The 27430-nt window shown below is 47.3% G+C and overlaps 1 protein-coding gene across 2 annotated transcripts in view; it reads left to right on the forward strand.

The window, feature by feature from the left end:
- Positions 1–9289: 9289 nt before the first annotated feature.
- Positions 9290–27430, forward strand: part of SLBP (stem-loop binding protein) — a 79413-nt gene continuing 61272 nt past the window's right edge. The window contains exons 1-2 of one of the 2 annotated variants that reach the window (XM_033951210.1): positions 9290–9706; positions 9971–10105. In XM_033951210.1, the coding sequence (XP_033807101.1) occupies positions 9672–9706; positions 9971–10105 (170 nt within the window). In that variant the 5' untranslated portion in view covers positions 9290–9671. The remainder of the gene's footprint in view (positions 9707–9970; positions 10106–27430) is intronic. The other variant, XM_033951200.1, reaches the window with a different exon arrangement.

Consider the following 27430-nt stretch of genomic DNA (forward strand, 5'->3'; position numbering starts at 1 on the left):
AATATGGCAAACAAAAAGAAGCTGCATTTACACTAGATGACTGTGCTGTACCTCTGGAGAATCTTCATATCAATGTATCCTTTAGTTCTGAGTATCTTGTATTTGGTTAAGTAATGTGTCCTATGGATGTTATAAGACTAAATCTCATGAACGGTGGTGTATAATTTCCATGACTATACACAACATAGGCCAGGATTCACTAAGCAAACGGATCGTGTACTGATCAGTTTGCGAGCTCTTTGCTACCAAATTTCCCTTCTGCACTATTCACTAAGGCCTAAAGCGATCCAATTCCAATCCTCTCATGCAAATTGGTAAAACCCCATGCAAAATAGCCAAGTGATTGATTTACTAACAATTGCTTGGTTATTTTGAGTTGGGTTTTACTACTGACAACCCCGACTGCTGCAGACCTGTCGGTAACTCAGTTACCGACAGGTCTGCAGGTTTTTTTGACAAGCCTGCCTGTCTTTTTTTTTTTATTAATTTTTTTCCATGGCACTATTGGGCGGCAGCCGGCTGGAGCAGCAGGAGCAGGAGGACTTTCCTCCTGCTCCCAAAGAGTGGTGGAGCAGGAGGGTCTGGGCACCCCTCCTGATCCTGAAGATGGGAACCTCGAAGGATCGAAGGAGCAGGAAGGACCGGGCACCCCTCCTGTTCCCGAAGATGGGAGACTCAAAGGAGCAGGAGGGACCGGGCACCCCTCCTGCTTCCAACTATTTTAAAGCTACCGGGGTGGGTGGATGGGCCGGGCCCAACCAGGGGTGGGCCAGGGGGTGGTAGGACCAGGAGGGACTGAGCACCCCTCCTGCTCCCAACTTTTGGTGCCGGGGGAAGGGGGGGTGGGCTGTGCGGGGGAGGGCCGTGACGGGAGAGGGGTAAGGGCCAGTGTCGAGCAGGGCTGGTGTGTCGGGCAGGTGCCCAATCTCTCTTCCCTGCTCGCCGGACTCTCCTACTCTCTGCCGCTGTTCCCTGCAGTGCAGGCCTGCTTTAAACTCATGGTCTTGTACTGCAGGGAACGGCAGCAGAGAGCAGGAAAGTCCGGGAGCGGGCAAGAGAGATCTGGGCAGAGCAGGGATGCAGGAGAGATCGGGGCCTGGGGGGGGGGTGTCGGGCAGGGCTGGTGTGTTGGACCGGTGCCTGATCTCTCTTCCCTGCCCGCCGCTTTAAAATCACGGGCTTGCACTGCAGGGAACGGCAGCAGAGAGCAGGAAAGTCCGGGAGCGGGCAAGAGAGATCTGGGCAGAGCAGGGATGCAGGAGAGATCGGGGCCTGGGGGGGGGGGGTGTCGGGCAGGGCTGGTGTGTTGGACCGGTGCCTGATCTCTCTTCCCTGCCCGCCGCTTTAAAATCACGGGCTTGCACTGCAGGGAACGGCGGCAGAGAGCAGGAGAGTCCGGGAGCAGGCAAGAGAGATCTGGGCTGATCCCTGACAGCAGTGACAGGCTGCCTCTCTTGTCACTACTGTCAGAGTGTGCGCATGAGCAGGGATCGCTCTGGCCTTGGGTAGGGGGGCGTGTTAATTAATTTGTCGGCCGGCATGCAAACAGAAACAGATCATGCATGGTTTGGAAGTTTAGTGAATCTACGCCATTATTCAGTGATTGCCTTTTGCACGAATTTTATGTTGAAATTTACTGTGTTTTAAAGCAAAATAGTGCTGAGTAGGATCATGTGCAAGATCTTCAATTCCCAAGCCGATTGTGCGTCACCCTCATTGGAGATGCAGTCCGTTATGGGAGTGTGTCTCTTGGACTGCACAACAGCAACAAATAGTGGTCAGAATAAGGATGTACATTTACTAGGTTATGGAACTGTGCTTCAGTTACATTTTCTCCAGATTGCATACATGTAGTGATTTATCCCTTCCCATGAACTGGCTTGTAGAGAGAAAATACTTACAGCTTTGAGCCCCTCCCCCTATAGAGGCAGATCCCCAGTCCACATCTCAGTTTCTTTTCTCTGTAAGTGAACTGTATATAGGGGTTTTGATCTGCTCTGCTTAGCTTTTTTGCTTTCTTGTATTTAAAGTTCATTTTTTCTAAGGTTTTGGTGCCCTGAGACCCCATCCTTGGGGGATCTCTGCCTGAGAAAGAATACAGACTCGCTGTGCTGGGCAAGCCTTTGGGTGGACCTGGAAAGCCAACCTGCTGTTTTCTTCTGGGCTTGGAGTTTGTTCCCCTTCGATGTAAAAGCTCTGTCCAATGAATGCAGCATTTAACTAGCTTTTTGTTCCCCCAAATGTGGATTCACTGGTGGCGTAGATTACCAAACGTACCTCCCTTCCCAGTAAAGGTGATGTGGTATTGAAGGATGCCTAGATTAGATTTTGCGCACAAAAGGCTCTTTGAGGCCAAGGCCCCAGGTTTGAAAGCAGCTGCAGTAGCATCATTTGTTGCCCAAGTTTGCCACTCTTAAGTTGTGCCACAATCTGGACTGGGGTGGATTATATGACTGATGCTCTGTATGACCTTTTCAGAGTCATGAGCAAAATGTCGGCTTACTCCATTTCTACCTGCAGGATGCTAAGGATCAGACAGTGGGCGGGAGATTCCTCCTTGAAGGTGACCCTGTGTAAAACTGCCATTCAAGGGACAGTTCTTTTTGAGAGAGGCCTGGATGACCTTATGGCCAGTGTGCAGGACCATAAGCCTAAATCCTTGCTGGAGAGCAGACCTTGAGCCTCTAGGGGCTCAGTGTAATTTTCGGACCTCCAGGTACATCTGCTTGTTCTCAGGGGGGGGGGGTTGGGGCTGGGGCCAGATATCATTTCAGAACTCTCGACAAAGATTTAGAAGGGCCAGGTGCCTTCACTCTTCAGGATCCTACTCAGCCACAGCTCCCAAGAAGCAGTTATGATGCCATGTCAACTGATCCTCTATGTATTGGAGGGAGGTTGTTGGCCTATTTGTGGGCATGGGTGGAGATCACCACAGATTGCAGGGTACTGGAAATTATACCGGAGCTGTACAAGCTTGAGTTTTTTTCATCCCATCTCGGACCTTTTTGTAGACTCCTCAGCAGGGAAACTAGAAAAAGTAGCCAAAGTCAGAGTGACGGTGCAAAGATTGCTAGCTCTGAACCCAGAGGAAGACTTGGGCTCTGGAAGATACTCTATACTTCATTATGCCCAAGAGAAGCTCCAAAGACTGAAGGCTGATTCTGGACCTCAAAGTGGTGAATGCGGTCCTCAAGATACCACATTTCCAATGGAGATGGTAAGGTTAGTGATTGCATTGGAGGCGCCAGGGGAATTTCTTGCCTCCCTGGATTTGACGGAAGCCAATCTGTGCATTCTTATTTTTCCAGACTATAGGAAGTATTTGCAGCAGTATTTGGAGCAACATTTCCAGTTTTCAGCTATGCCATTCAGGCTGGCTATGGCGCCATGGACCTTAACCAAGGTAATGGTGGTAGTTTCCACTCACCTACACAGAATGGGCATAAAAGTCCATCAGTATCTGGATGTTTGACTAAACAGAGCCCAGTCTGAATCTAAGGGCAGACTACCAGTTCTGGGTGATCTAGTTGCTGCAGAAGCTCAGCTTGGCGGTTAACTTCCAGAAAGCCACCTAGAATCGATACAGAACCTGAAATACCTCGGAGTCCGGTCCAAGACAGGGTAAACAAAGTATTCTTCCTGGAAGACTGTATGGAAAAGCTCTTACATCAGATATGAGAGTTTTGGAGCAAACCCATTCTGACAGCCTGGCAGTACGGTACTTACAGGTTCTGGCGTGAATTGTTATGACCATGGATGTAGTCTCCCAATGGTGCCCACAGAGGGATCCACTATACAAATTGCTTCCTTGGACAGTGGAAGCCCGTAGCAGTCTGGTAGTTGATTCCACTCTCTCTGTCCATGGGGGTTCCCCTCCGCATTTCTTCATGGATGATTCTAATGATGGACACAAGCCTTTACGGCTGGGGATAGGTCACATTGTGAGGGACATTCAGTTCAGGGATGCTGGTCCCTTTCCCAGAAGAAGTGGTCGATAACTGCTTGGAATGTTGGGACATCCGCCTGGCACTCCTGAAGTTAGATAACTCAAACCGCTTTGTTCTATAAGGTGCTTTCTCAGACAATGCAATGGCAGTATCAATGGCCAAGGGGGTACCAAGAGTGCCCCGCTACGTTTCGAAGCCCAAATGCTGTTTTGATGGGCGGAGGCCCATCTGCTGGCATTCTCAGTGGCAGGAGTAGACAGTGTGCAAGCAAATTTCCTCGGTTGGAAGACCCTAGATCCTGGAAAGTGGTGCCTATCCCAGGAAGCCTTCACCTGCATAGTGAATCGGTGAGGGCAACTGACATTCGACCTGATGGCATCGGCTACCAACAAGAAGGCGGATAGCTTCTTCAGTCAAACAGGCGGTCTGGATGCCCTGGTTCAACCCTGGCCAAAGGCAGGTCTTCTATATGTCTTCCCTTGATAGGCCAACTTCTGTGCAGGATCATGGTGCACCAAGGAAGGGTGATTCTAGTAGCACCAGACTGGCTAAGATGCCTGTGGTATACAGACCTGGTGTGTCTGCAACAGGATCGAAGTCTAAAACTTCCCTGTCATTCTCAGCTACTCTTGCAAGGCCCAGTTGCCTTTCAGGATCCATAATGCTTTGGTCTTATGGCATGGCTCTTAATCGCACAGCACTAGTGCGCAAAGGCTATTCAGATGAAGTTGTCTCTACCATTCAGAGATGTAGGAAAAAGAAGACCTGAGCTCTGCTTCGAACTTGGCGATACTTGTTTTTTTCCAGGAAGGTCTAGAAAAGGGCCTAGTGAGTTCATATAGCTGTGCTCTCCTGCTTTGGAGCTTGGATCAATAAAAGTACCCTTGCTGCGCATCTTGATGAAGCTAGATTTCTTGTACAGTCCCACTCTATTCCTGAACAAGAATGTCATGTGTCTCATCTCGCGAGATCTTTTGTAGAAAGCTTCATCTACATATTTTTGATCCTTTCCTCTTGCCTCAGAACTACCCTCTGACTTCCAGATGTCTTTCCTACAAGTGAGACAGTAGGAGCTCTTTTCTGCTCGTGTTTATTTTTACTTTTTTCTTACCTTCAGTAATTTTATTTATCCAGGAATTTCATGCTGCAGAGTATCCCTTTTGGCTGTAGGAGACGCAGATTCTTAGGGATAGACTCTGCTTTTAAGGGGTGGCTGCTTTGCAGTGCACCCCCTTGAACAGCCTGCTTTTCCTGTTTTGGGGCTCAGGGACTGTTCCCTTGGGAGCTATGCTCACCCCAGGTTCGTGCACTAGTGTGTTGGAGCGCAGGTTGTGCAGTTTCATGGTGGCATGTTCGGGTTCGTGACTGACTGCGTTCTTCCCCCTATACTGCATGCGAAGGATCTTGTCTCCACTCTTTCCCTGAGCTTGGGGCTGTGTGTGGAGGTCCTCCAAGCATACACCATGTGATGCTGTTACATGCATGCACGCACACGTGTGGTCATGTCACATTCACACATGTGTAGTCATCATGTCGCATCCGTGGTCATCATGTCACATCCACTTGGAGGCCCTCCAGATGCAGCTCTAAAAAGAGGCCATGTCTGGGTAAATCTGGACATCTGATAACCCTAGTCTGGCCAGCCCTGATCTTGAAGAAGCGAGCCTACTTGCTGAGGCCTAGTGGTGTTTTTTAAAATACTATATGTACATGTAGAAGTTAACATACTGGTGTTCACACTCGTTTAGGGACTGAAATTTATTTATTTAATTTTCTATACCGTTCTCCCAGGACAGCTCAGAACGGTTTACATGAGTTTATTCAAGTACTCAAGCATTTTTCCCTTTCTGTTCCGGTGGGCTCACAATCTATCTAATGTACGGGGGCAATGCGGAGATTAAGTGCCTTACCCAGGGAGCAGCTAATAATAAGAGGCATAACAAAAGATTAATCCAGCCATTTTTTTTTTTTTAGTTTGTGTATTTGTTGTATTAGTTTATACAGGTCAAAGAAGTAAAACGGTACATCTATAATAATAATCCTCTTAAGCGCGCATGCGCACTTAAGAGGCTGTGGTACCTGACGAGTGCTGTGTCCCTCCATGCCGAATTCCATTTTCGAATTCGAACATGGAGAGACACAGCACAGCCGGCAACTCCCCTCTCCCGCCTTCACTCACCGCCAAAACCAGCTACTTTTAAGCCTCCTCCTTCTCGCCGGCTCACCCGCGTTTAAATTCAGAGAAAAGTGCTGCACCGCGCTACTGCTGGCCTCGCCGTCTATCTACTTCCTGTTTCCGCTAGGGTTGGCCGCAGTGGATAGAAGATGCCGAAGACAGCGGTAGCGCGACGCAGCGCTTTTCTGTGAATTTAAACGCGACGGCTTGGAAGGGGGCTGCGGGAAATGCTGCTGCTGCTGCACAGGAAAGGCCAGGAAATGCTGCTGCTGCTGCTGCACAGGAAAGGCCAAGAAATGCTGCTGCACAGGGAAGGCCGAGAAATGCTGCTGCTGCTGCACAGGGAAGTGTGTGTGTGTGTGGGGGGGGTGGGAAATGCTGCTGCTGCACAGGGAAGTTTGTGTGGGAAATGCTGCTTCTGCATAGGGAAGGCCAGGAAATGCTGCTGCTGCACAGGGAAGGGTGGGAGGGAATGCTGCTGCTGCACAGGGAAGGGCGGGAAATGCTGCTGCTGCATAGGGAAGGGTGGGAGGGAAATGCTACTGCTGCTGCACAGGGAAGTGGAGGGGACGGAGAGGGAAAGGGGGCCTGGGAGCAATCTTGGTTTGCTTTGGGGGAGGGGAGACAGAAGGGGGCCATGGAGAGACAGAAAGACAGGCAGCGCATTAGAATGAAAGACAGATGCACAGAAAGACAGCGGGCAGGGAGAGAGACAGAATGAAAGACAGACAGGGTGCCAGAGAGAGAACCAGAAAGAAAGAAGGACAGACAGCGGGAGAGAGACAGGGGCAGGGAGAGACACAGAAAGAAAGACAGACAGACATATATTAATATAACGGGCTTAAACACTAGTATCATATATAATAAAATGGTAAGCGCGCATGCGCACTCGCGCCACGTGTTCCCTGATCTGTCGCGCTGTGGCGGCACGAGTGCGCATGCGTTAGATGGCGCGGAGTGAGGGACCGGCACTTATGGGAAGGAGAGCAGGCCCGGGATTCGGAAGAGAGCAGACGCCGAAAAGGGCTCGGCACAGTGGAAGACGGACAAACTGAAATCCTGGTTGGTTGTTGGGGGGGGGGAAGAGGCGCTCGCTCGCCCCATGCCCCATCACACTCCCCATCCGCTACAAAGGACTCCAGGACGCCCTTGGCTGTTGGTTTAAGGCCCGCGCGGCGGTGCGGCTGCCAGGAGGAGTCGATTTCCGTGTAAGGCAGATCGTCGTCGTCGCCCCCATCCCCCCTGGTGCACACAAACCCCTTCACGCAGTCTGGCCGCTACCCTTACTCCCTTGCCGCCCCCCCTTCACGCGGTCCCGACAATCTCGCCTCTAGCAGCGGCCACAGCACTCTACACACACTGCTTCGTGGCCTTCTACTGCCCTGATTTGTTCCACTTCGTCCCTGATGACATCATCAGAGACGCAGCAGAGCAAATCAGGGCAGTTGAAGGCAGCGTGTGTAGAGTGCTGCGGCCGCTGCTAGAGGCGAGATTGTCGGGACTGCAGGAAGGGGGAGGCGGCATATACTGTATAATACGGAGTAAGAATATTTAGGAAGCGGGGGATCAGGGAAGAGGGACCGGGGGAGCAGGGAAGAGAGACCGTGGGAGCAGGGAAGATGTTCTGCTGATCGGGGAAGCAGGGAAGAGGGACCGGGGGAGCAGGGAAGATGTGCTGCTGATCGGGGAAGCAGGGAAGAGGAACCGGGGAAGCAGGGAAGAGGAACCGGGGGAGCAGGAAAGAGGTGCTGCTGACCGGGGGAGCAGGAAAGAGGTGCTGCTGACCGGGGGAAGCAGGGAAGAGGTACTACTGACCGGGGGAGCATGGAAGAGGTGCTGCTGACTGGGGAAGCAGGGAAGAGATGCTGTTGGACCGTGGTGGGAGGGAGGGGCGTAAAAATGGGTTTGGAGCTGGAGCTGAAAATAGGGGACATGTAAGGGAAGGAGGCTTTAAGCCCGTTAATGTATCGGACTTAAACACTAGTCCTATATAATAAAAGACTAAGCGCACATGTGCACTTAGGATTTCGTGTTGCCTGCCGCTGTGGTGTGTGATCCGTGGCAGCCAACCCAGTGGCAGGGAACATTCTGGCCATTCCCCTCCTCCCACCCTCACTCACCCAGCCAGGCAAGCTCTCTCCCTGCCCGCGTCCTCGGCAGGGAACACACCTCAGTCCTCACTCACCGCCGCCGCTGCTGCTGATCCTCCTGTAAAGAGCACCCTGCGATGGTGGCCGGCTTTAGCGAACCTCGCAGGCCGTTCTCCAACTCAGTAGCACGTTCCCTCTGACGTGATCCCGTGCGTCAGAGGGAACATGCTACCGAGGCTGGAGAGCGGCCTGCGAGGTTCACTAGAGCCGGCCACCATCGCAGGCTGCTCTTTACAGGAGGATCAGCAGCGTGAGAGGAGCCGCTGGCGGCACTTTTAAAGCTTAAAACAAAAACCTTCGGCCGCAGCAGGCCAGCCCGCGGGAAGGGGAGGGGCCCAATGGAGCAGGCCAGATCGCAGGGAGGGGCCGAACGGAGCAGGACAGCTCAGGTAAGAGAAGGGAATTGCTTCACAGGGACCTGGAGGGGAAGGGAAATATCACTGCTGCTTCTGCAAAGGAAAGTGTGTGTGGGGGGGGGGGGAGAGAAGGGAATGGGGGGTGGGGGAAATGCTGCTACTACTTCACAGGGATCTGGAGGGGAAGGGAAATACTGCTGCTGCTTCTGCAAAGGAAAGTGGGGGGGGGAGAGAAGGGAATGGGGGTGGGGGAAAATGCTGCTACTACTTCACAGGGACCTGGAGGGGAAGGGAAATACCGCTGCTGCTTCTGCAAAGGAAAGTGTGTTTGTTGGGGGGGGGTGGGAAAGAGAGACAGAAAGAAATACAGACAGACAAAGGAGGCCAGGGAGATAGACAGACAAAGGGTGCCAGGGAGAGAGAGAGAAAAATAGCAGGAGGGAGAGAGACAGAAAGGAAAAAAAGAGACAGGAGCAGGGAGAGAGACATAAATAAAGAAAGACAGACAGGCATATATCTAGCACCCGTATATTAAACACTAGTACCTAATAATGTAATAACAATAATTACACCAGCTAAACATACCATTGAAGTTTTACTTTCCCGGAGGACACACCCCTTCCTGTTTTCCCACACGCCCCGTTTTCTCCTACTGACGAATCGCAGTCCATATCCGCTCAGACCATTCTACCAGCGACTTCGTACGGGGTGCGGTGGTGACGGCGGACAAAAATTTTGTTTTGCTAACATTTTGAGAATTATTTGCCTGACTCGTTATTACTTTTAGCAAATTAACATTAGTGTATTCGGCATTCATATAGCTTTCTTCCGTTTTTGGACGTTCTGCCTTCTCCACGGGCCTATCTCTGTCTCTCCCCCACCTCTTGGGCGGCAGGTGCGCGAGTCGGCCGCGCTCTTGGCGCGCGGCATAAAATTGGCCGTGTTTGGCGCCTTTGGTTTTCTTCAAGTACTGACGCCGAGAGTGCTTGGTTCCCCCCAGCTTCGTCGTAGATACCTACGCTGCGAGCTCCTTTTCCTGACCATGTCTTCCGAGTACCTAAGCTCGGCTCAGTACAGGTAGGTAGAAGGTGCTCGGCTGGAAATCGTGTACACCACCTTCCTTATATTTAATTAGCCCCGATTGTTGAAGCTGTGCGTTTATCGAATTGATCGAGCGACGAGGGAGCTGGGCGCGTGCAGTTGGCGGGATGGGTGGGGTGGCCTAAGCCAGCCAGCCAGCCTGCCCCCCCTCCCCCCCCCCCCCCACGCACGTACACACACTCGCACTATTCTTTTAAAATTCGTTGCTTTAATGTTAAACTTTTTCGTTGTGTTCTCTAGGAGCCAGGCCCCGTCCCGCTGGTCTCGGGGCCGGAAGCGGAGAGTGGATGGGAAGCTTCGCCGGCAGGACGACCCAGATTCTTGTATTTTCGATGATAAGCGAGAGGAGGAACTTACTGATGGCAGACCTGCGAGGTATGGAGAATGGGGTGGGGACTGCAGTTTCCTGACCTGAACGAGGGTTACACTATTATGGGGTCACCCACCCACGCAGCTGGGTAGGACCAGCCAAGGGTATCTGGTCTCTTATGTGAACCGTCAGCTGTGTCCCGGAAATAAGTAGAAGCTAGATTCTAATAATTCTATGCGTTTTACCTTAAAGGCCACCAGAACTCATAGGATCCTCACAGTGGAAAGCATAGGGCTTCCTTATTTTTGTTTCTGATCTGTTTACCCAAGGGTCCTCTGAATCCAGATTGTGCTGGGTCCTCTGAATGGGATCTGAAGGATTCACCTCCCTTTTTCTTTGTGATTCTTCTGGATCCCTATGCAGCTTTTTAAAGTATGTAAAAGAAATGAAAGCCAGATTGCCCAGATCCTGTACTCTCCATTTTAAAAGCTGCTGCCCAGGAGACCAAAAGGGTGCTTGGGTAAATGGGGAAGAGAGAGAAGAAAAAAAACAAGAGTGGGATCAGGGGATGGCAGATGCTCTCTCAATCTTAAGACAAAAGGATGTGCCCATGATTTCCTCATGGTCTCATTGGTCAGTGACTGGTGATGATGGCTTGCAAATCAAAAAAAAAAATGAAGAGAATAAAAATGTCCAAAAAAACAAAATCTCAACAAATGGAGAACACAAGAAAACAAGTAAACATAAGTAACCAGACCTTAAGTTTCCCAAGGCATCTCTTTTAATCAAATAATTGCCCTTTTTGAGAAAAACAGTTCCGTATTGGCATTTTGCTGTGCGGGCATAAATCAGGAGATATATTTGAATTTCGCTTGAAAAAATTTATGTGCAATAGCTTCATGGAAGCACAGCCCCTGATGAAAAATGTGAAACGGTTGGGCAGCCGTCGGGCGAGTATGATAAGTGCCTTCCATTGGACATTTTATGCACTCTAAAGCACTTTATTTGTGAATTTTTTGCACAGCACATGTCACGATCTAATGACCAATACAGAACTGTTTTTTTCTCAAAAAGGGCAATTATTTGATTAAAAGAGATGCCTTGGGAAACTTAAGGTCTGGTTACTTATGTTTACTTGTTTTCTTGTGTTCTCCATTTGTTGAGGTGATGGCTTGCAGCCTATGACTTAAAAGTCACATCTGCAGACCAACCTCGAAGTCCAAGTTAAGTTTCTCTTTGGGGGAGAGGGAAGGGGAATCTTTTGTTTCGTGAGGCTGTCTGGAAGACTGCAAAGGCACATGCATCTATGGGCAGTGCTTTCCATTCCGCAGGAGGAGTAGGGCACTGGTTGCTACTCTGTTTCAACTGATTCGGGATTTGAAGGTGAATCGGGCACTCAAGATTCCCAAGCTTTCCATAGAGGCTCTTCACTCGGTCGTCATAGCAATAGGGCAGGGCAAATTTCTTTAACTCATTGGATTTGACCAAAGTCCATCTCTCTTCTTATATGAGAAGAGTCATTGGAGGTATCTTTGTGGTTTTAAGGAGGTATTATTAGTTCTGTGTGCTCCCTTTTGGTCTAGCTACAGCACAAAGTGAGCATTCTGATTCACCCATACCTGGATGATTGATTTTGAGCAAAGTCCTTTCAAGAGTGCACAGGTCATAGCTTGGGGAATTCAGGTTTTGGATCCCTTGAACTGGATAATGAACTTGATCGGAGCAGCTTGACACTATTTTGACACCCTTCAGGGGGTCATTCCATGTCAAGTTGACCAGGAGCCCATACTCGACCTCCCCTCCCTTGAAATCCAACCAAATTTTACAGGGGTGTTCTCTAGGATCTCCAAAAATTTTGAATCTATCTCAATTTGGTCAGGAGCTAGGGGTGGTTGAACAAAAGCAATTGATCCACTCCCATGCCTCGTGTGACCTAAAACGCCAACTTTGCTTAAGCACTGCGGCAGAAGGAAACTACCTAGGAGTCTGAAATTTTGCAGTTTGGTACAACACCTTTTGCGAACATGCTTCCATTTCTACAGGTCAGCAAAAAAATTCACAGTTTGGCTCCAATACTGCTGCTGGTAGGTAAGTCAGCTGAGGGTACAACTTTACCAGCAGACATGTACCATGAGGTGCTTCCAAGATTTGTAATATGAGCTTTTACAGTCAACTGAAGCTGAAGATATGACAATCCAAAAAATATGGCTTTATGCATTTATGCAAATTTTCACTGTTTTTCAGATTCAAATATCTGTGTAGTTTTGTTGTTGTTTTTGTTTTTTATATAATTTGAAAGCGCATGTTTTTTTGCTACAGAAGATATCCTGTTTCTTTTGGACCTGACCTTTCTTTGGTGAGAATTAAAGTTTCAAAGATAAGCACTCCCATGCCTCATGTGACCTAAAACGCCAACTTTGCTTAAGCACTGCGGCAGAAGGAAACTTCCTAGGAGTTTGAAATTTTGCAGTTTGGTACAATACCTTGGGGCAAGTTTCTGTGCCAACTTTGAAATCTTTTGCGAACGTGCTTCCATTTCTATAGGTCAGCAAAGTAGGCAAAAAATTCACGAATGAAAATTTTTGGCACAGTTTGGCTCCATACAGCTGCTAGTAGGTAAGTCAGCTGATGGTACAACTTTACCAGCAGACATGTACCATAAGGTACTTCCAAGATTTGCAATATGAGCTTTTACAGTCAAGTGAAGCTGAAGATATGACCATCCAAAAAATATGGTTTTATGCATTTATGCAAATTTTCACTGTTTTTCAGATTCATATGATGTTATAAAGCCAGACTTGTTCATACAGCCACTGTGCTGCCTGATTCAGGAAAAAAAATTTTCGAGTTCAATTCAGCCTATTGAATTAGTTTTTCGATTCAATTTTCCTGCCCAATTGGGTGTTGGTTTTTTTTTTTTTTCCCGAACGTCCTGGTGGGTTTATTTTATAGCCTCTTCTCCTAACCACACTGGTGATGCGGTGTAAACAAAATAAACAAAAAAGACTTTTCCTTTCTCTCTGTTAAATCCTAGCTCACGCTCGCGGACTAATACCAGCTCTGGCAGGATACAAGTTTCAAATCTGACACAATCACAAAACAGAAAATAAAATTATTTTTTCTACCTTTTGTTGTCTTGTCATTTTTCAAATCATGTTGGTCCCAAGCTCTGCAACAAACGTCTTCTGATAACTCGCTTGCCAGGTTCTCCTGCCCATTTGTTGTTTTCTTCTTTTTCCATGATAACCATTCATCTTCCATCTCAGTCCTCCCCTTCCTTTTCCCTTCCCTCCCCCGGAGGTCTGGCATCTTTCCTTTTTTTTGTCTCCATCTCTGCAGCTGCAGCAATGGACCCCCCCCACCATTCCCAGATACACTATCTCTCCTTTTTTTTGTCTCCATCCCTGCTGCTGCAGTGATGGACCCCCCACCATCCCCAGATCCACCATCTCTCCTTTTCTCAACTACCGTTTCATCCAGCATCTCTCCCTCCTTCCCCACCACCCCAGGGTCACCATCTCTCCCTTTCTCTTCCCAGCTACCCTCCTTATCCAGTATCTCTATCTCTTCCTCCACACCATCCCTTGTGTCCAACTTCTCTCCCTTTCTGTTCCCTCCCTCTTCTCTGTTTTTAGACCCATTATTTCTTCCCCCCCCCCCTCAGTCCAGCTAGAATTAAAATGATAAAATATTGCAATCTACTGAAATATTGAGATATACCTTAAAAACTAACACTGATCAAAATATATTCCCTCTGGATAGGGGAATCTTGGCTTACAAGTTTGAGTTTTTCAAGAATAGTATTCAAACATCACTTATTTTACCCAGCTTTGTTATATTATAAAATGAGTACTTTTTTGTTTATATATCTCTTTCTATAAGTTACTTTAGTATGTCTGGGCTGTGCACAATCCCCATCGAGCCTACGGTAACCTAACATTAGTGCGAATCACACAGGAGGCCTCAAGGATAAAGTTGGACTCGTATCTGAACTAAAAGCCATTAGTCAATGCTGAAAAATTCCATGTCTTGCATTTAGCCACTTCAGCCACCAGGTGCTGCTGCTGCTTCTGGCGAGTTGACTTCACGGCCAGGATAGCCTGGCTGTTCTTGAACTGCACCAGCTACAACATGATCTCGGCGTTCCAGCCCTGCTCCTACGTTCACTGAAAGTCGATCTTGCGGCCTTCAGCCATCACCACCGTGAAGTAGATATGCTTGCTTGCGTGCTCCACGCTATCAGCTGATAGTTCCACGAAGGGCCGGGAGTGTGTCGGAGATCATTCCTCCCTGCCCCCGTGCCTGTGAACAGACACATGTACAAAACCCGAACCGCCATTTTCTTGAGGTAGGCATTTTCCTTACCAGGACCTTCGGGCTACCCTAAGTGCTCGATAACCTGAGGTGGCATTGAGAGATAAAGTGTGTGTGTGTGGGGGCTGGTTCCTTACCTCAGCGGGTATCAGAAAATTGACAGTTAAGCGCACCCTTGGCTGTAATCACTGACCCTCCCCCACCGAATCGGCCAGGCTGATTTTTTTATTTTTTTATTTTATTTATATAAATGAATCGATTTGAACCGATTCACCCAAAGTGATTCTGTTCGAATTGTGAATCGGGCAGCACTAGTGCTGTAATAGTTGCAAGTCAGAACATGTTCAGAAAAGCTGGATGTATCAGACATACTACTAAAGCTATGCGTACATTTTTGTGAATCACATGATTATGTGTTTGGGCTTGCGAGTTTGTGCAAGCCAATGCATGTTTTGATTGTCATCTTGCAAAAGTGCACAGTAAGTTTGTCAAACGTCGAGCATAGTACGAGACGAGTACTTGTGGCTGGCAATGCTTGGTTATGAGTTTTCAGATCAATATAGTTCCACTGCACATTTACAATGAAGTGCCAATGACCCTTCAACATAACATATTTACATAAGAACATAAGAATTGCCACTGCTGGGTCAGACCAGTGGTGCATCGTGCCCAGCAGTCCACTCCCAATGCGGCCCCTAAGTCAAAGACCAGTACCCTAACTGAGACCAGCCCTTCCTGCGTACGTTCCAGTTCAGCAGGAACTTGTCTAACTTTGTCTTTAATCCCTGGAGGGTGTTTTCCCTTATAACAGCCTCTGGAAGAGGGTTCCAGTTTTCCGCCACTCTCTGGATGATGAAGAACGTCCTTACATTTGTACAGAATCTATCCCTTTTTAACTTTAGGGAGTGCCTTCTCGTTCTCTTCCTTGGAGAGGGTAAACAAACCTGTCTTTATCTACTAAGTCTATTCCCTTCAGTATCTTGAATGTTTCGATCATGTCCCCTCTGTCTCTTTTCAAGGGTGAAGAGGCCCAGTTTCTCTAATCTCTCGCTGTAAGGCAACTCCTCCAGCCCGTTAATCGTTTTAGTCGCTCTTCTCTGGACCCTTTCGAGTAGTACCATGTCCTTCTTCATGTACGGCAACCAGTGCTGGACGAAGTATTCCAGGTGAGGGCGTACCATGGCCTGGTACAACGGTATGATAATCTTCTCCGATCTGTTCGTGATCCCCTTCTTAATTATTCCTAGCAACCTATTCGCCCTTTTCGTCGCTGCTGCACATTACACAGATGGCTTCATCGACCTCTCAACCAGTACTCCCAAGTCTCTTTCTTGGGGGGGGGGTCTCTCCAAGTAACGCCCCGGACATCCTGTATTCGTGTATAAGATTTTTGTTACCGACATGCATCACCTTACACTTATCCACACTGAACCTCATTTGCCATGTCGCAGCCCATTTTTCAAGCGTGTTTGCACGTTGCAGGTCTTCGCAATCCTCCTGACTCAGTACTTGCATACTCTGAATTGAAGTGCAAACCTTTGCTTTGTAATTTGTATTGGTTAAATGGGAAGCATTTCTCTCCCATCTGGACAAATCTTCTAGTGCCCTTAAATATGTGATACTTATGTGGCAAGATTGCCATAGAACTGGTAGATTAAAGGCTTCTAGCCTCTTGTACAGCAAGATACCTATGTGCCGTGTAAATAAAATAGGTGACAACCAGTGTTCCCTCTAAGCGGGCGGGTGTTGTGAGCAAACTTTTTTCACTGTGAGCTAAAAATATCGGGCGCCAGCAAGTTATGAGCCAAATAAATATGTTGCTTTCTACCACAGAACTTCCTTACGTTTGTATGGAATCTATCCCCTTTCAACTTTAGAGAGTGCCCTCTCGTTCTCCCTGCCTTAGCTACTAAGTCTATTCCCTTCAGTACCTTGAATGTTTCTATCATGTCCCCTCTCAATCTCCTCTGCTCAAGGGAGAAGAGGCCCAGTTTCTCTAATCTTTCGCTGTACGGCAACTCCTCCAGCCCCTTAACCATTTTAGTTGCTCTTCTCTGGATCCTTTCGAGTAGTACCGTGTCCTTCTTAAAGTACCAGTGCTGGACGCAGTACTCCAGGTGAGGGCGTACCATGGCCCGGTACAGCAGCATGATAACCTTCTCTGTCTCTTCAGTCCAGCATCTGCCCCTTCCATTCACTGTCTGTCTTTCCCTGCCATCTCTCCTCCTGCCCCCCCCCACCCCCCAATTTGGTCTAGCATCCATCATCTTCCTTCTGTTCCCCTCATGGTCTGGCATCTCTATCCTTCCCTCCCCCCTGTGGTTTTTAGCATATCTCTCTTCTCATTTCCTCCCCTCAGATCTGATCATTCTCTGCTCTCTCTTCCCTTTTCTTCTCTGGTCTTCCTTCTCTATTTTCTGCCTCCATCTAAATTAAATTCTTTCTTACTATTTAGTCCCGTTTCCCTCTTTTCACTGTGTCTACACACAGCTTGTCACCCCTTTCCCTCACCCCTCCATTATCTTACTATTTTCTTCCCCCTTTATTTATCTCCTCCTTCCATCCAGTATGTGTTCTTTCCCCACTTCCATTCAGCATCTGCTCTCCCTTCTCAACTGACATCCATCTGCCTTCTGCTCTCTCTCCCTTCTTCTCACTTCCATCATCTGTCCCCTTCTCTCTCTCTCTCATCTCCTCCATTCCATCATCTGCCCCTTCTCTCTCTCTCTCTCTCTCCCCCCCCCCAACTTCCATCATCTGCCCCCCTTCCCCTCACCTTTGTGGGTCACTTTCTTTCCCCTGAGGGTGGCTCATGTCACAGGGGAAGCTTTGGCCGAGCAGAACCGCTTGATTGACAGTGGAACTTACTTGATTGATGTCGATGCTGGGGCCCGTTGCCGTTTGAAGGGAAAAAAAAAAGGTGGAGAAAAGGAACCTGTAAAGGCGAGAGGAAGGGAAACCTCCAGGACAGCTGCTTTTTGCCCTCCTTCAGCGGCCCAAGAGTTCAGACCAGCAGCGGCAGCTCTGTATGCTTTTAACTTCGGCACAGAGCTGCCCCTAATCAATAGTTTAGCGCGGTTTCATGAGGCAGCCTCGGGGCCTTTGATAGCCGGCCCGCTTCGATGATGCGATGTGGGCCGGCCTAGCAAAGGCCCCGAGGCTGCCTTATGAAACCGCGCTAAACTATTGATTAGGGGCAGCTCTGTGCCGAAGTTAAAAGCATACACAGCTGCCGCTGCTGGTCTGGAGGTGCGGAGACAAGGCAGGAGGCAAACGCGGTGGAAGGCAGGAGTCCCGGCGAAGGCAGGAGTCCCGGCACAGTGACTGCAACAGGAAGTTGCAAGTCAGCTGACGCCGGCCTTTCGTTGCGGCGGGGACCGGCAAGATTTTGTTTGCGGACCGGCGGTTGAAGAACTGTGCTCTACACTGTGTGCGCTGTGACGAGAAACTTGTGCGCTGCGAGGTAATATTTTGTGCGCCAGCGCAGCTTAGCGGGAACACTGGCTTCACTACTCTGAATAATTTAGTATCGTCTGCAAATTTAATCACCTCACTTGTACCAATTTCCAGATCGTTTATAAATATGTTGAAGAGCAAGCAAGTAATGCTTTTCTTTAAACCATCAATTCTCATCAAAGAAAGATCGGGTCCAAGATGAAACAGGATAGCTTCTGTAGCAAAAAACATGTTCTTTCAAATGATATTTAAAAAAACTACACATTGGAGATATTTGAATCTGAAAAACAGTGAAAATGTGCATAAATGCATAAAGCCATATTTTTTGGGTGACAAGGGCAGGAAAGATTTACAATATCGAGGTTAGAACAAATAAGGTAAAAACAAGAGGATGGGGGCGAGAAGAAGAAAGCAAAGGAAGAACTAAACTTAGTGTTAAGAATTAGAGTCAAATGCCAGTTTGAAATAATAGGCTTTCAAAGGTGATTTAAGAGATTCTTCTTTGCGCAGATTTAGCGGAAGGGAGTTCTAGAGTTTTGGGGCCATTACAGAGATACTAGAATCTCTGTAAATGTCTAGAAAGAGCTGGTTTGGGGAGGAGGGAGGTCAGCTTGTTAAGAACTTGATATTTGCAGGAAGTGCAAAGATGCTCAGATTCTTCCACCAAAGGAGAGACTCAGTCTGCTAGGATAAATGCTCTGGTCGAGCCGAGACCAACCTTGGAGCTCCTGTATGTGTATCCACCAAGACCCCCCTTCTAGGGGAGAGTCATTCAAAGGACTGAGTTAGTTGAAGGATTGATAGTCTTGATCAGGGGTGCCCAACGTGTCGATCGCGATCGACAGGTCGCTCGCTCAGGCGACCCCAGTCGATCGCAGAATGGGTTCCCTTCTTCCCTTCTCTTTTTTCCCCTCCTGACTGGCCCGCTCCTGAATTCTGCTGCTGCCTCCGCTGCTCAACATTTAAAAAAAAAAACAAAAAAAGGCTTGGAGAACTTATGCTCCCCGGGCTAACATGTGCTTGTACCGGCTTCCCTTCGCTTCCCTCTGAAACCGGAAGTTATGTCCGGGGAGGGGGAGGGGGTAAGAAGGGAAGCCGGCACGCACATGTTAGAGCCCTGTTCGCGGGCTAAAGCGGGAGACAGGTCAGTGAAGCTTGAGATTTGCTCTTCTTGCTGCCAGGTCCTGCCTACTTTCTGTTTCCTCAAAGACAGGACCCGGCAGCATTTTTCCCAAAATGTCGATCTTGGGCTGATCAGCCTTCCTCTTCCCGACCTCAATTGTGCCGTCGGAGAGGAAGTTCTGGCCAGCGGAACTTCCTCTCAGACGGCAAAATTGACGTCGGGGAGAGGAATGCTGGTGGGCCCGAAGCAAGGAGAGCTTGGCCGGCGGCGGGCGGCTTTGGGGACCTGGTATCCGATGGCAGCGGCAGAAGCAGTGGCTTGTGGGTGGGCAGGGAGGGAGAAAGAGGGCAGGCAGGGAGACAGAAGGAAAGAAGAGAAACAGAAAAAAAGAATGGGGGCATGAAGAGAGAAAGAAAGAGAGGGCAAGGAGAGAAGAAGAAAACATTGGGGGGGGGGAATGAGGTCAGGAAGAGAGGAAGCATACAGGCTAAAAGAAGGGAAGAAAGATTGGATGCACAGTCAGAAGAAGAAAGTGCAACCAGAGACTCATGAAATCACCAGACAAGGTAGAAAAAATGATTTTATTTTAAATTTAGTGATCAAAATGTGTCTGAATTTATATCTGCTCTCTATATTTTACAATATGGTCCCCTTTTACTAAACCGCAATAGAGGTTTTTAGCGCAGGGAGCCTATGAGCGTCGAGAGCAGCGCTGGGCATTCAGCGCAGCTCCCTGCGCTAAAAACTGCTATCGTGGTTTAGTAAAAAGGGAGGGGGTGGGTATTTGTCTATTTTTGTATGGTTGTTACTGAGGTGACAGTGCATAGAGTCATCTCCTTTGACCTCTTTGAAAAAAAACCAGAATAGGAATGATAATTAACAATTGTATGCGTACAGTGTGCGTTGTGTTTTTTTTTTTTTAAATTTTATTGTTGGTAGATCATTTTGACTTGGTCATTTTAAAAGTAGCTCGCAAGCCCAAAAAGTGTGGGCACCCCTGGTCTTGATAGTATCAGCTGCCATTTGTACCCCAAGGGAGGACACCAGTCCTCTATCCACACTGCCTTACATGAACTCCAAAATAGCCAATGAAGACTGCAAAGCCAGAATTCATCATATTGCACCAAGCTTCAAAATTCCACTACACTTAGGCATAAAGAGATTGACCACTTCTTGGTGCTCATCATCAGAGATCACCTTATTTGAAAATCCCTTCTTCCTATGCCATCCCCTCTCGAAAGCCAAGCTGTAACACAGAATCAAGATACCTCTGCCATTTGCACCGAACCCTTTAACTCCAACAGTCTCACTAGACCTGGACCAATTTGAAATGAATAAAGGAAACAGCAGGCAAGGTCTAATTTAGCAGGCTTCCAAATTGGTCCAGAATGACCCCAATTATGGTCTGTCATATTATCTGTTCAGTGTACCAGTATGGTAACTAATTCATGGTTTGGTGTTCCAGTTGTGCAGCACTGCAAGGGTTTGCATTTGTGGTTATGATAGGGTTTTTAGTTGTCTGTTTTGTTATGAAATACTGACACCTTGAGGACTCCACAGGCTATTTGTAGGCTTACTTGAGAATGAGAACGTCTCTGTCTCCAACTGCTAGTAAGAGTATTTAACCCAGCAGTCTAAACCAGTTTGGAGGGAATAACGGAGAGCAAATTGGCAAGTAAGGTCTACCGCAATGTTTCACAACATGCAGTATGCCACAGAGAATATTCCCTGCCTGTCCATCAAAGCTGTGCTGCTGCCAATGGGGCTCCCTCCTTGCTGTCCGCCTTACCTGCTGAAGCCACTACCAGAGATTCCTGCACCTCCCTCCCTTCCTCCCTCCCGAAACTGACCTACAGGGCTTCCCTCCAATGTCAGAACTGACGTCGGAGATAAGCCTTCCTGGTCAGTGGTGTGGAGGAGGTTCCCAGTTACTTCTTTGCTGTACTCACTCCTTCTGCCTTCAGCGGCTTGTTGGGGGGACGCATAGCCGGCAGCAGTTCATACGCTGCACAAGAGAAGACTTGTGGATCAGCCACATGCAGCATGTGAATCTCTGCCTGCCTGCGACTCAACGTGTAAAGGGGACACAATCTTTCTGGGACAAAGGAAGAAAGGAGGGGGGTAAGGTGTGCGTTGGGGGAATTGGAGGGGCACAATTCTGGGACAACGGCTGGAAGGAAGGGAGATGGCATGAACATGTAACATAGGAGGGAGGGAATTAAAAGGGAGAATTGGGCATGAGTGTGGCACATGGGAAAAGGAAGAGAGGAAAATTGGGCTTAGAGGAGTGAGATGTATGGGGAATAGAAGGATGAGAGGGAGAAATGGTGGTGGAGAGGGAACAAAGGGACAGATTGAAGGGGATGCAAGGGGGAGGAATATTAGACATAGTGATGGAGGGAGAGATGTGGCATGGTGCTGGAGAGAGTGATAGAAAGAAATGGGACTGGTGGGCAGTGGTGAAAAATGCTGTACATGATCTGGGGGGATGAGAGGGAGAAATGTTGGATGTGGCAGTAGATGGAGTGGAAGGGATGCCTGGATCTCTTGAGACAGATGGACAGAGAGAGAGGGAGACATATTTCCAATAGGGGTGGAGGAGAGAGGAAGTTGTATTCATGGAGGGACAGAGAGAGATGTTGATTTGGGAAGAGAGCGTGCAGGAGGAAGAAATATTGGATGCATAGTCAGAAGGAAGTGCAACCAGAGACTCATGAAATCACCAGCCAACAAAGATAGGAAAAATGAGTTTATTTTCAATTTAGTGATCAAAATGTGTCCGTGAACTTGCGGCAGCCAATTAGCTAGTGGTTCTGCATAGGCAGGAGCAAAGGAAAGTTGTGCCTGCTGCGATTCACCGCTGGACCACCAGGGATACTTAAGGTACACGGGGGAGGCGGGAGGGAGATAAAAATAATTAGAATCGGCTGGGACAGGAGGCGGGAGAGATCCCTCCTGTTCCAGCCACTGCTGGACCACCAGGTCTCATGGCAGACCCGGCAGAGGCCTGCAAACAGGTTCAAGAGAGAGGTGGGTCAGCGCTACTACTACTACTATTAATTATTTCTATAGCGCTATCAGATGCATGCAGCACTGTACAGAGTCACAAAGAATAAGAAAACAGTCCGTGCTCGAAAGAGCTTACAATCTAAACAGGCAAGACAGACAAACAAGATGTCATGGATATTGTTAAGGGGAACGGTTAATCAGCTGACTGGGTTGGAGGGCAGAGGAGTAGGGTTAAGGCTTGAAACATATTATGCAATAGCAGCTAAGAAAGCAAAACAAGTATAAAGCGAGACCCCTTGGCGTTTTTTTGGCCCCAAAATCTGTATATATATTGTAATCTCTTTTTGCAGAATGGATGGAAAGTGTGAAGGAATCGGGCCTATTTGATTTTAGCCTGTATTGATTGTCCCTGAGCTTGCCTGGGTTTTCCTTAGCAGCCTAAAGTTATGCTTTCTGTTTCTGGAATCTAGCCAATGTTGGAAAATTGTTGCTCAAGAGAATAGGAAATGGTTTCTTGCATACTCAGTCTTGCATGCCTTATTTTAAAACATAATTGTAGTGGGTTTCAGTATATTGTGTTTACTACCATGTTTCCCCGAAAATAAGACCTATCCCGAAAATAAACTCTAGCAGAATTTTTGGGGTAGGTCTTAATATAAACCCTACCCCTAAAATAAGCCCTAGTTCAAGGATTCACCGGCGGATTCTCTTCCCTCCTTCCCATCCCTTGTGCAGCAGAACCTTTGAGCGAGCACCCCCCCTCCCCTGAGCACCCACCACACAGCCGAATCCCCTTCCCTCCTTCCCTCCTTCCTTCCTTCCTTCCTTCCTTCCTTCCCATTGGAACACTGCCGCGAGCTGTGACTGGATAGTTATTTTCTCCTGTTGAGGTTTCTCTTCAGTGAGACAAGGGTGTCCGGCTGCACGGTGCTGGCTTTAGAGGTTACACCTGGCCCCCTCCAGGTCCCTGCCTCACCCTCCCTCCAATGATAGAGGGTCTAACTGGGTCTCGATTTTTCTTCTTTCCCTTCACTGTAAAAAAAAAAAAACAACCTCAGTAACTATTAAACAATTCTGCCCTCATAGTGCTGAGCAACCGGCACTATCAACAAAGTTGTGAGTATATGTTTTATTTGCACTTCTTTTCTGGTTTCCGATTGTGGTGGAGCTGCGGGTTCGGTGTGAGTCTACAGAAGGAATATGTTTTTTATCAAACGCTATATTTTGTAGAGTTGTGGAAATGGTTTAGTGACTGACAAGTAAATTTACATTGTATGAAGTTTATTCAGTAAAGGGCTTCGGATGTATGAATAAAGAGCTCCGTTGACGGAACTAGTGCCTTCCCGCGTGTTGTAGGCACGCGCTTGTTTTCATACTCTGGCAGCAGCGCCACAGCGGTAGTGGGATTTCTCTCCGAGGCGGATTTTGCTTGGCAGTTCCCGCGGTCAGGTGGAGGTAAATATTTGGACAGCTCTGGGTGTGTTCTTTACATAGCCGGTTCCTGACTGAACGCAAGAGGCGTGTGCTTATTTTCCTAAGTTGAGAACGAAGCAGCATTAATTTATTTCTATCCAATGTTCATTTTAAGCATTTTATACCATGACAGTGGTAAAAATATTTTAATGGTTGGTTCCGGGTAGGTTTTTAATGCATTGTTGATAGAGCTAGCTCATTTCAGCATGAAACAGGCATGCGCTTGGGTCTCTGGCACTAGTTCACAGAGTTTATTTTGCAGCTGACTTAGGTCACTATTCCGCGGCTTACCTGTTTTTAGGGTTCTACGCTTCAGGAGTGTTTCCAACAGCTTTTGCCACTGTTGCAGTGATATACTTTGTGTGTGTGTTTCCCCACTCTCTCTGCTTGAAAAGACTTAACTACTTTAATTGCGACTGTACTGTTATGCCTCACGGTGCTTAAGAAAGAGATTTTGCCCTGTGCTCAGCCGCCCAATCTCGTTTTTTTGCTGTTATGGGTCAGCAGAAGGCAAATTGCTGCATAGTGATGTCAGCAGCATGAGAGTACCTTGTGTTTCATACGGGTATCTTCTTGTCTGTTTCGGTGTCTCTGAAGGGTGAGTCTATGTAGGTTTAGAGGTTTTCTTATTCTTTGTGCCTCTGTGCAGCGCTGTGTGTGTCTGGTAGCACTATAGAATTGATTCCTGAACTGTCTTTTCTGTTTCTAGTGTACCAGGGACTGCAAGTTTCAAAGCTTCTTGCACAGATTTCTCAGGTCGCCATCTTCTCATGGCATCTGCTAGACAGTCCCTCAAACTGGCAGGAAGAGCTGTGTGGCTCCTTCTAACCAGGGACAAGTTACCTATTTTCCCAAACCCACAGAATAGCAAATGCTATGTGGCTGTTGGAATCATCCCTGAAGCTCTCTTTAGAGATGTGAGCTTTATCTGATAACAATTAGGATGCAGATTGTTTCCCATGGGGCGGTCAATGCAGCTTCTAGATTACATGTGGTACGTCTTCACTTTAAAGGCAGTAAGGTTTTGTCTAACATTACATGGAGTTAGGATTCCAACATACTCCATCTTACATCGCAAAGCTGGATTTTTTGTGGGAAAGATTTTCTTCTTCCAGAATTTACAGCTCTTGTCCAGCCATTCCCCGACTGTCTGCTTTTCATTCTGAAGGGATTTTCACTTCCTCTTGAAACTCTTTCTGCTTTCTCGTGAGGGGGGAGACACTATGTTGTCAGGTCAGGGGGCTTTGGGCATTTTTCAGGATGCATGCAACTTTGAATCCTCCTCCCATTCAGATTCTTTCTTGGAGTGACCATGTATTAAGCTTCCAAAGGTTACGTTCATGCGAGACCCCTTTTATGTGTTACTGGTACTCGGGGCAGTAGTTTTAGTTATTCCAGAACTAATGGAAGTTATTCTATTTACTTCATAGTGCCTAAGATGAGGTAATTGGTCAGAAGGGGGCTGGATCTCATTCTGGTAAATTAGTTTCTCAGAGTTAGACATTTCCAGAGAAAAACTGTGAGAATATTTACAATTTCCCTATGGTCACCGAATTTGCACTATCTTCGCTTAGCTCTCATTGAGCAGCGCTATCAGTTTTGGCAGATGCCATTTGGCCTAGCCAGGGCTCCATGAACATTTTAGAAAATGAGGGCAGTAGTGGCGTTTTGGCACAAACAGGAGATTCAGATACTTTCTTTCTTAGATGACTGTTTGATTCGGATGTCTTCAGCCAGGTCAATTGTCAGACACAAACGGGTGATTTCTTTTATTTGAACTTCTTTTCTTTAATTCTTTGGATGTGAATCTTCAAATTTCCAAAGAGCTCTTTTCTCCTGTACTAATTATTGGAATATCAGAGGATGTTGTTCACGTAGGAGAGGAATGTGTTTCTTCACAGAGACTGGGGCGACAGATTACAGTCTCGGGTTTGCCTTCTTCAGTCACCAAGAACAAGAGTATGGGATTCTGTACAGGTTCTAGGATCTATGGTGGTGACTCCACTGGGAACTTCGGTTTGCTTTCACATGAGAACACTACAGCAGTCGCTTTTGTTCCAGTGGTTCCTGGTATCTGAAGGCTCCAGTTGTAGTATCTAGTAGGCTCCTCAAGCATCGCTCAATATAATTTGGTGGCTCGGTGGCTCAGTGAGATTAATCTTTTAAAACGCATGCCTCGGTCTTTGCTGGACTGGCTCAAATTCACCAAACATCCCAGGCTGTCGGGTTGGGGAGCTCAGTGCCTTCAATCCTCAGTGCAAGGAGTCTGGTATTAAGAGGAGACTCAGTACTCGTTCATTCTTCTGGGCTGAAGCATGGTCAGGCTACCGTTTCAGGAGTTTCAGACCATTGTTCCGGAATGACGATAAAGGTCTTTTAGGACATGTAATGACAGTGCTATTTCTCTACAGCCAGGAAAGTATGTGATGTAGTCAGTTGACGAGTAAAGTAATGGTTCTACTTCAATGGGTGGAATCTCATCTTCCTCTTCTGTCAGCGCATCATTTTACAGGACAGGAAAAGGGTTTAGATAGACTTTCTCACCATAAAATCTGAGCATGGACTGTCTATTGTATGTTAAAATGTACAGCGCTGTGTACACCTTTCAGCTCTTTAGAAATAATAAGTAGTAGTAGTAGTAAAATCTTCTACATCTTGGAAATTGGGAACTATTTGCTCAGGCGTTCCAGCTCTTTGTATAAAGGTGAGATCTGCTAGAACTAGACCTCATGGCCTCGTCTCGAAATTCAAAGCTTGAAAAGTTTGAAAGAGGACAGGACTGTGTAACTTTGTGGGTGAGTTGATTGAATAGGCCATATGGAGCCCAGTTATTCCATTAAAGAAACAAAAACAAACAAGCTTAAATTTATGCCCTATTTTCATTCAAACTTAGATGAATTTTAAGCTGAAAATGTAGGCTTAATTTAGGAGCTTTAAAATGTATGTGCTTAAGCTTGATGGTAATTTGCCTAGATTTCAGCCTAATTTGTGCCTAGTGCTGAAAATAGCACTAGTTTCCTGGGTTTTTTCCCTGCTCCAAATTTCCCATGTTGCTGTGCTCTTATGCTCCTAAATTTAGGTGTTAGGATTTTTACTTTCAAAGTTAGCATAGGGCTTAATATTAAAAATGATTGGAATGACCAGGAGAATCACCTGGCTGTTTAATTTGCCTGACGGGTCTAACCGGGCATCCCAGTGCAAAGGTTACAGTAATCTGGACTATAGGTTTTATTACCCTAATCGTAGGGAACTTGCACAAGGCATCAAACAGATTCAGCTCCCTTCTCCCTCAGTTTCTCCTTGTGCAAGTAGGTTGGGAATGTGCCTCCCCCCCCCTCCCCTCTCTGCTCTGTATCTGTTTTTGTTTTTTTTTAAACATTTGGATTTTTATTCCTGTGGGCATCTCTGTCTGGGAGAAGGTACAGATTCTGTAATCGGATGTGTAGGGGGGGGGGGTCAGCTCTTATTTTAGAGCACCTACCTTGCTGGCCTGCACTAATATTGTGGACGGTTTGGCTATCTGGTTATTTTTGGGAACGTTCTGAAGTGGTCAGCATTTACTCAATTAATTATAATCCTATAAATAGGATCACATAAAAATGCAGTCCAATCTTTATGCAGTTCATACCTGATTAACTGCAGAATCCTTGCACTTAATTGGCTGAGGTAGCTGGCTTTCTCTACCTGGAAATTCAGTGCTTGAGCCTGGACATAGTTCAGTATTGAATTTGCAGGTTTAATGCCAGTGGTGATAAAACAAAAAACTGATGCCACTGCCTGAATATCCTAGGAATAGTGAACTATGATCTTTATTTGCTGTCATTTTCTGCATTTCCCCAAGCATACCACAGGAGTGTAGATTCTGTGTGGCTAACAGAAATAGGATGGCAGATAAAGGTCAAATGGCCCATCCAGTCTGCATATCTGCAATAACCCTTATCTCTTCCCATGTGCCTATCCTACACTTTTATGAATTCTCCACCACCTCTTCCAGGAGACTGTTTCAAGCCCCCTT

Source organism: Geotrypetes seraphini, chromosome 1 (genome assembly GCF_902459505.1).
Source record: "Geotrypetes seraphini chromosome 1, aGeoSer1.1, whole genome shotgun sequence".
NCBI classification, from domain to species: domain Eukaryota; kingdom Metazoa; phylum Chordata; class Amphibia; order Gymnophiona; family Dermophiidae; genus Geotrypetes; species Geotrypetes seraphini.